The sequence below is a fragment of the Galeopterus variegatus genome, unplaced genomic scaffold (genome assembly GCF_000696425.1).
Source record: "Galeopterus variegatus unplaced genomic scaffold, G_variegatus-3.0.2 Scaffold7066, whole genome shotgun sequence".
Lineage (NCBI taxonomy): Eukaryota > Metazoa > Chordata > Mammalia > Dermoptera > Cynocephalidae > Galeopterus > Galeopterus variegatus.
The window spans coordinates 28451-38572 of NW_007733177.1; the positions used below are offsets into that span (position 1 = coordinate 28451).

At 40.0% G+C, this 10122-nt stretch overlaps 1 protein-coding gene across 1 annotated transcript in view; it reads right to left on the reverse strand.

The window, feature by feature from the left end:
- Positions 1-5170: 5170 nt before the first annotated feature.
- The window catches only part of LOC103607041 (chromosome unknown open reading frame, human C6orf118), a 32190-nt gene continuing 27238 nt past the window's right edge, over positions 5171-10122 (reverse strand). Inside the window, exons 7-9 of the mRNA XM_008591589.1 lie at positions 9401-9582; positions 7353-7406; positions 5171-5191 (exon numbers count right to left, since the gene is read on the reverse strand). Of these exons, the coding sequence (XP_008589811.1) occupies positions 5171-5191; positions 7353-7406; positions 9401-9582 (257 nt within the window). The remainder of the gene's footprint in view (positions 5192-7352; positions 7407-9400; positions 9583-10122) is intronic.

Sequence of the window (10122 nt, forward strand, 5' to 3'; positions counted from 1 at the left end):
CTATCAATCTTGCCCTAATATAAATAAAAAATAAAATATAATTCCTTAGAAACCCCTTCTCATTGCTTTTTTCCCCAGAGCACACATAAGATAGTGCTAATGTGCACAGACTCTGTTATGGTGTGGGGCTAGGAGCCGATTTAGTGCTCCAGCCCTAGCCCACTGTCCATTCTCCACATCAGCAAAGACTGCCGGTGACAGTGACCTTGTTACAGAAATAAATGTGGACACTCAGTCCTAAGACCATCATCCTTCTCCAGCTCTCCAGGCTTGTCCCTCAGCGTGAAGGGAGCTGGGGTCACACTCAGACCTGCTGTCCTGATGGAAAGAGACTCAGCTCCTCACACTCCATGTCCAGGAACGCGAGTGCTTTGCAGGCCCCCCTCTCCCGAGCACCTCCAGGGCTCCCCAGGACTCTTCACCATGTTCCTGGGTCAGTCCTCATCACAGCGCTCCTGTCCCCGCACACCAGAGGCGCGCACACTGGAAGGCTGACTTAGGTGCCAAATGTCAAACCGCAGACCCTAAGCCCCCACCGTCACTCCCGCCTGCAGCCCCCCTCCCCCACGGGCCGGGAGCGCACCTGGAGAACCACCTGAGGGCCCCTGAAGCCTGGGTTGTCTGGGATGGGCCTGGAATCTGCATTTCTATCAAGTCCCCAGTGATGCTGACGCCCATCGAGGCTGCCAGCACACTGAGTGCAGGGAAAGGGGTCAGGTCAGGAAAGAGACTCGCAGGAGTCGCACTAACTCTAGCTCACGCTCACCGACTGTTTGCTGCAGTCCAGGCGGTGTGTTACGTGCTTAATCCCTAAATAAGCCCTGAAGGAGGGGTCGATGGTCTTCGTTGTCATTTCATGGAGGGAGAAACTGACGGAGGGAGGTGAGCGCCACTGCGCGGGGCCACCCGGTCCATGCAGGGCTCTGAGGGAGGCCACCCTGTCCCTGCGGGGCTCTGCGGGAGGCCATCCTGCCTGTGTGGGGGCTGCAGGGGGCCACCCTGTCCCTGCGGGGCTCTGAAAGGGGCCACCCTGTCGGTGTGGGGGCTGCGGGGGGCCCCCCTGCCTGTGTGGGGGCTGCAGGGGGCCACCCTGTCCCTGCGGGGCTCTGAAAGGGGCCTCCCTGTCGGTGTGGGGGCTGCGGGGGGCCACCCTGCCAGTGCAGAGCGCTGGCGGCACCAGGCTGCTCGCCCACGCCCTCCCCGCCTCCCACTGTAGGGGCTGCAAATGCCAGGTTCTCAGTTTCCCTGTTGTGCCAGACGCCTTCGCGGGCCTCCTCGGGTGCACCCAGCTCCCCTCCCTGGAAAGCCCAGCTGTTCCCACCCTCTTCCGGGTTGGGATTGCTGAAGGTCTGCGCTGCAGAGACCAGAAGAGGCACGAGCGTGACCAGAGCAGGCAACGATCCCTCTCCGTGGGGTTCACCTGGGCTCGCCGGCCCGCTCTTCCTCAGGTGGTCACCTTTACCAGACACTGCCTCTGATAACTGTCCCCTCCCCACATCCCTTTGCCCTCCTGTGCAAACACTCCAAAAGCAGCGTCATGCTTACTGCCCTAGCGCTGCAGGTCCCCACTGCCACACCTCTGTACATAGCTCTGAGTAATCAGGCTGTCCTCGAGTTAGGCTAATCTAAGGGTCCCTCTCTCCGCCCGGCCCTGACGGTGGCAGCAGGCTCTCCCGCAGTAGAGTTTGGGCATCCACCAGATCTGTCCTGGGAGATCTGTTGATAGCTCCTAAGAAAGACTTTCCTTCTTAATAAGAGAGAGGAATAACATGTAATATCTCTTTTCTTCCACCAATTTACCATGGGAGAATAAACTTGCATGTGAAGCCAAAATACTAGGATGGCAGGATCATGGAAAGAACTTGGAAATCTGATGACACTGTTGAAGGACTGAAGTAACTCTGGAACTGCCTACCCCTGGGCTTCTTCACTTTTAAATTAACATATGACCTTGGTATCTTATTAACATTTTATTTTGGAATTATTTTAGATGTACTAAAAAGTTACAAAAATAGCATAGAGAGTTCCTAAATACCTTCACCCAAATTCTCCCAACGTTCATGTCTTACATAGCCATCGTACATGTGTTAAAACTACAGCATTAGCTAGGAAGAAGTCAGTGCCCCTGGTCTAAAGCTTCAAAGGACAGGCTGACTCTCTCGTTAGGGGCTAATGCCATTACCACCTTGACCATCACCACCATCACCTTCACCTCCACCACCACCATCACCACCTCCACCATCACCACCATCACCTCCACCTCCATCACCACCACCTCCACCTCCACCATCACCTCCACCTCCACCATCACCTCCACCTCCACCATCACCAACATCACCTCCACCATCACCTCCACCTCTACCATCACAATTGCCTCCTCCTCCACCATTACCACCTCCACCATCACCACCATCACCTCCACCTCCACCATCACCACCTCCATCACCACCATTGCCTTCTCCTCCATCACCAACATCACCACCTCCATCATCACCACCTCCACCATCACCACAATCCTCCTCCTCCACCATTACCACCTCCACCATCACCTCAACCTCCACCATCACCACCTCCACCATCACCACCTCCATCACCACCATTGCCTTCTCCTCCACCATCACCAACATCACCACCTCCATCATCACCACCTCCACCATCATGACCATTGCCGCCTCCTCCACCTCCACCATCACCACCATTACATCCACCTCCATCATTACCACCTCCACCATCACCACCTCCATCATCACCACCATTTCCTCCTCCTCCACCGTCACCACCTCTACTATCACCACCATTATCTCTACTTCCACCACCACCTCCACAGCACAACTACCGACCACCACCATCACCACCATCCAAACCAGAGGCAAAATCCTTGCTTTTTTATTCACACTGCTTTCTTTAACTAAAAACATCATTCCCATCAGGGCTGCTCATCTTTCAAGATTCATCTTCCAAAAGACAAAGGTTATTAAGCGTTTCCGATCCTTCTCCCCCATGGATGTGTTAATGAATCAATCTTTTGAGTCCATCATTGTACTTTCCTTATGCTATTAACAAACACATCAGAGACCCAGAATAAGTTATTGCATTCATTACTTTATTAAATGTATTTAACTTACATTATGAAACATTTAAAATAACTAGTTTCCTCATCTATAAAATGAAAATGATAAGTGTAACCTACCAGGTAGGGTCATGTGAGAATGAAATAAATTAATACAGGTCAAGTGTATAGAATACTGTCTAGTATATGTCAAGTGCTTAATTATTGTTAGATAGTATAATAATTACTATATAGTACTGCATAGAAAATAACTAAAATCTATGAATTCATTATCAATATTAAACACACAATAAGATTCTTGTATTTTATATCAATTTACACTTGCTCCAGCAGAGGGTAAGAGTTTGCCCTTTCACATCCTTGCATGCACTTAGCTTTATCAGACTGTCTTTTGGTTGTTATTCTTCTCACAGGTCTGTAAAACAAACTGTAAACTTCCTAAAAATTTGGACCATGTCTTATTAATTTCCATACTCCCAAATACTGGAAAACGGTCTGAAATATACTTGAATGTTGATATAATGAATTTTGCTTGAATAAAAGTATGAACAGTAGGGTTACTTACCTGCTTTTTTAAGAAATATATATTTATCAGTCCCAAGGATGCACTTATCAAGGCACCTGCTACAAGACTCTGATCTTGACAAACCTTTATTATAACCCCCCTCATAGTTCTTTAAAGACAGTGCTTTTGTGACATGAGCCATAATCATGGCCAATCCAAAAAAAGGACTTTCAGCCTCCTCACCCCCACCACAAATATGTTCAGAACCTACTGCCTACAGCCCCCTGGATTTGGACTCGCACACCCCTTCTGCCTATACCACCAGCTCTTTACTTTCAAGTTGGATACTCCCTGAACCTCTCAAGTGAGTGACTCTCCCTTGCTTGGCAAGCAAATAAATTCAGCTTTGTTTGTTTTTAGTTCTACTGTTCTGTCACTTTGACAATTCACAAATTCATTTTCCTATATCTCTACTGTGATGTATGTAAATGACACAACCAGATGTGGTGATGGGAGTCTAGGAATTGAGTCAGCCAAACCTGGGTCCAGACCCAGATCTCCTATTTACAGAGTAGTTTAAGCAAATCAATCCACCTCTTCACATTTCAGTTCTCTACCCTATATAATGGAAGATATTATGTCTACTTAGAAGGCTTTCAGTGGATGTAAATAACGAGTAGAACACAACTTAAACATAGAGACCTCAATAAACATTAACAAAGTCCAGTTAATTTCAATACATAGTAAAAATTGTAAGTTGCTGCCACCATTCTATCTCTAAAAGCAGAGTGAATCATGCCCCAGGGAGAGCTGATAGATCTAAACCAGGCAGTGATCTCCCGATCCACAGAAAGCGAAGCTGCTTCTCTCTCTGTCCCCAACCCTCACCCCCCAAATGCTAAACTCTACTATTCCAAGTTAGGACTGAATCACATGTATTTGTATTTCACCACTTACATCTGATCTTCAAAATAGCCCTACACATGGTTGTTCAAAGAAGTCAAACTTGCATTTGCTCTAGACGCTTAGACGAGATTATAGGCTAAGTGGGAATGAAACAAGCGCAAGTCACAAGGCTTTCGCAAGCCTCACAATCAGCTGAGATCTGGGAAGTGCAAAACACCATGGCATTGTGGGATCACTTCCAATCAGGAAAGATTGTTTAATTAAATTAATATTAATTAGATCACCTCTCAATTTTATTAAATGCATATATAAAAATTTGTGTTGGCTTATAAACACATTTGATTTTATTACAGCAGTGCTGAATTTCTTATTCTTATCAAATAATCAAAAGTATTTTTCCCGGGGGGAAAGTTGTCAAATGAAAGCAGAAAATACTCTGAGAACTAGTATTGTTATGAATATGCATACAAAAGTAAAGCTAACCACATGCGCACATGGATTTATATCAATATCTTGAGTAGGACACATATCACATTAATTTTATTAGGGGTTAAAGCTGACAAAATGAAATGTATCCATCACTTTTTTGCAAACATTCACACTATGTACAAGGCAGTTGTGAATTTTCACAAGTCAGTTTTCCAGTCATTTCAGAGTTATTATCTGTTTCTTCTAAGTTTACAAATTCCTTAATAAATTTCCACAGTTTCCTTAAAATAAACAAATGAATACAGTAGATTAGGGGAAAAGTACATTACGCACAAAAGAAAATTTCAAGATAAATACCTATTTTAGGAAACATTTATCCAAAAACAGACAAGATGATACTTTGTACTTGACTATTTTTGTTTTAAAGGATATTTTTAGTAGAGTTTTAGCCTTGACTGTAACAAAGATGCTCTGAATATATGGGCATATATTTTATTTCCCAGACCAAGTACAGTGCAGCAAAAGAGGCAGAACCACCATGAGGATAACGCTGTTTAAATGTAAGTTCTGTTTGCTCTCATTGCCAAGGGTGTGGGAGGAGCCTCCCCAATTTTGTATCTGTGATTATATTTTTTTCCTTTGAGGACACCCAAAATGATATACGGAACCACACTCCTGGACCCACCTCATGGCTCACTCCGCCCTCGTTCCAACACCTTGCTCATGTGGCTGTCTATACCATGTGGTCTGCAAACCAGAATGTCCTATTTTCTAGCCTCCCTGAAAAAATGGCCTTGGAAATGGTGCTAGCCAATGAGATAGGGGTGGGAATCCCTAGATAGAGCTTTCCTTGCTAAATAACACAAAAAAGGGCTGGCCCAGTGGCGCACTGGAGAGTGCGCTGCTTGAGAGCGCGGCGGCGCTCCCGCCGAGGGTTTGGATCCCATGTGGAGACCGGTTCCCACTCACTGGCTGAGCGCAGTGCGGGCGCGACACTGAGGGTTGTGATCCCATTACTAGTCAGTAAAAAAAAAAGACAAAAAGGAAAAAATAAAAAAATAAATAAATAACACAAAAAAGCTTCATATGAGAAGCACTTTATCATCTATTTTTCATCTTCCCCTTTCTTCCTCCATGGAAGATGAACCTTGTGCATGAGGGCAGCCATATAGAGACTCTGAAGAGGAAATCCACACTCAAAGGAAAAGAGGGATGGACGACAGAAGAAGCCTAGTTCTTTGATAATATCACTGAGCCCAGGCAACCAACATCTAATTATTTTCACTGTTGACAAAAATCAGCCTTTCTGGATTTAAATCATTGTACAGTTTTCTGTAGCTCCCAGTCAGACCAAATCCAGAGACTGGAACAGTAGTACCAGCTCCAAGAAAAGTAACTTTATAAAGTATAAACTTATATAAAAGATAATATTAGTGAAGCACTTCCTTCTTAAATTAAAACTTTCAGAGTAATATATGTATATAGGGTTTTTAAGGATTTAAAAACTCTAAAAGCTATAAAATTTGAGAAAAGAAAGCTACCTACAGCCACATGCCTCCCCACTCTCCTAATCTCTGCCCATGAGATTTCACCCTCAACTCTTCAGCATTTCCCAATGGATTTATTTTAATATTACTAAATAATATGTACAAGTTGAGGTTTAAATCTTAGATTAGGCATTCTTAAGCACAGAAAAGAGTGAAATGTATATTTAAAGTTAACATTCATGACTGTGAGCACTTTAAAGTTCTGTCTAATCTAATCTAGTCTGGAATGAATGGTTTTGAGAATAGCATGACATTGTTCAAGTTTTTTTAATCATGGTTTCAATACTTACTGCTGCTCCTCCTCACTAATCTTACTCCTTCCCATAGTCTGCTTTACATGGTTTTCAATAACCTACCAAGAATTAAAAGTCATTTGGTCAACATATAATTGCATGATATTGGTCATGCATAATGGCAATAATACTGAATCCTGATTCTTCTAGAATCAGGTATAACATACAACTATTTCACATTATACATAATAGAGAGATATACATGTGTAATAGAAGCAGAACTATAAGCAACAACTTGCTATCATGTATTTCAGAGGAGTACCCTAAAAGTCATAAGGAGAACTAGTTTATCATATTCCTTGTCACAAAATACACTCATTACATTGAATTGTAATGTGTGAAGGGGCCAAAGAAATGGTCAGTTCTTATTGGCTCATTCAACCATTAAAACCAAATGTTTAATTTTTTTTTATTAATGCATTAGCTTTCACCTGTTCGGTTTTAATCTCATGTCTGCATAGCCAGATATTCCTAGCATTATAGGAAGTTATTATTTAGAAAAAGAATGCATATATTATTATTTGGTTTAAGACACAGGACAAGCAGGCATTAGAGGAAATATTTCTATTGATAAACACTGATTCACAGACACAAAAACTTACTTCTATTTTCTTTATTAAAGTTCTATTTGCTGTCTCCAATTTTATAGCTTCAATCTGAAGGAGAAATGGTTTTAAAAGCAAGATCCTTGGTTAAGAATACTTTAATTATTTTTCTCTTTGTATGAAACAAAAAGTATTATGTGAATGCTGTTATAATTTCAAGAGTACTCAGTAACACATCAGCTAAAAACAAATAAATAAACAAAGCAAAAAATGAAGGACAAATGATAAGAAAGAAAGATCCTGGCCCTCTGGGTCATAAACTAGAAGAGGTGGGGATTGATGTTTCAAAAGATTAAAAAAAATTTTTAGAAATTCCAGAAAAGTTTCTCATTTTTCAGAAGTAATAATAAAGTTTGCTAAAGTGGCTGGATATAATATAAAAATACAAATGCCAGTAAGTCGCATATATACCAGCAATGACTAGTTATAAACTGTAATGTAAAATGTTTTTAAGTTTGCATTTGTAATAGCAACAGATCCCATAAAGTCATAAAAATAAACACAACAAAAAGTGTTGAATGTCAAGGCATGAAAATAAGTTAAATAAATATAAAATGATCCTGTACAGAAATGTTAGTATTATAAAGCTGTCACTTCCTCCCAAATGAATTTATAAATTTATTCTAAGCACAAGCAAAATGCCAAGAGTATTATTAATGGAACTTGAAAAATTAGTCAATAGTGTGAATGAGAATATCCAAGATAACTGTGAACAAAACAATGATGGGCAGGGGGTGTAAAGACTTGATCTTCCAGATATCCAGTATGTGAAAAAGAAGTAGCAATCATAACAGCAAGGCAGGACAGTTTATAATTAAAATCCCAGGCTGAGTCTGAATGCAGGCTTTACTACTTGCTAACTGTGACCTTAATAAAGTGACTTACCATATTCATGCCTCATTTTCTTACCTGTAATATAGGGTTAATATTAGCCGCTGTCCCTTATGGTTGTTGAGAATTACATGAAATCGTTATTTTTTTAGATGTTCATAGCACTGCCTGACTCATGTAAACCTCAATACATTTAGCTTTTTGTTGTTGTTGTTGTTGTTGTTAGAAATGGCATATTTCAAATCTAGAACCGAAACTAATTACTTAATAGGAGAATAAATACATTTCTATTGTACATTCCAGCATTTGAATTAAGAAGCCAAATGTAAACAGTAAATAAAGTAGTATAAACTAGAAATGTGGAATCATTATAGAGAGTCTATTTCCCAGATTCAACCATTTAAAGAGATTTTAATTATGAAAGAAAAGTTTTCATGATTTTGACATTATCATACTCATGCAATATATATATATATATGTTCAGAATTTCTTCTGTGTTTTTTGTTTAAGGTTTACTCTCTTTTCTTTCTTTTCTTAAAAACTAAATACTGTCTTGAGAACAAAGACTAATTTATAGTTAAATATTTAAACAGTTAATGTAATGACATATATATATATATATATATATATATATATATATATGTCATTACATTAACTGTTTAAATATTTAACTATAAATTAGTCTTTGTTCTCAAGACAGTATTTAGTTTTTAAGAAAAGAAAGAAAAGAGAGTAAACCTTAAACAAAAAACACAGAAGAAATTCTGAACATATTATCTGAAAAGAGAGGGAGAGAACTAAAAAAGTTTGGATATCACCACCCTTTTTTTTTAGCACTTTATAATTTTGCTAAAAAAAAAAAAAAGCAATCCTGAGAAAATATATGCAACTATATAACCACAAGAAAAAAGAATAATCACATATCACTTATAAACTCTATAAATAGAGTTTACATTTAGTCAGATTCTGCACAAATAAAAATTAATCTCTCATCATTAACAGAGCTCTGTAGAATTTTTTATCACCTTCATTTTTGTTGATTTAGCTAGATATTAATTACAGTACTCTATTTGCTACAAACGTTTTCAATGAAAATATATTTGGACCAAATTTAATAATATTTTTTACCCTATTACAGATCAAATTGCTTTGTATATTTGCCAAGGTCTTTAAGAAAAAGAATAATGTAACATTTAGATAAATAAATTGCATACCTCTATGCTTTTAACCCTATTCTCAGTGATATCTGAAATTCCAGTATGAACCAAAGTTGTTTTAATTTCTTTTTTAAGAGCTTGAATTTCGTCACATTTATTGAGTATTTCACATCTCTTCTTTTCAACCTTCTCAATAAGAGTAAGGTGCTCTTCATCCATTACATTTTTCTCAGATGATTCTGAAAATATTTTTTAAAGCAAAGTATTACTGTTTAATATCTTAGCTCTTTTAATAGTACTGTGTATTAGTATCAATATTATATATGTGATAATATAGATATAAATATAAAATATAATGTAACTCAAACTCCAAGCACATCAATAGAAATAATCTGATCCCCAAATGGGTATTCTTCCTTTATTGATTTACATAAGCAATAAGTATTTATCGGATACTTAATTTGTGCACACACCAAAGTAGGTGGAAAGGTTCGATGGTGAATTACAGCCCGCTGCCCTTTCCAGAGTCTGCATTCTAGCAGCAAAGACCAACAAGAAACTACAAGAAGGTGACGGGGAGAGAGAAGAAGGCACAGTGGGGAGATAAGGCAACAGCACTGAACACAGGGAGCGAGAGGGACACTCAAGGACGACGTGAGACTAAGTGAGACTCGAAGGATGAACAAGGCTTAGACAAGTGGAAGGGGAAGAGGCAGAGGACAGAATCAAGACACCAAGAGATGATGCTGGAAAGGAAACGGGCAGATCTGAGAAATTTT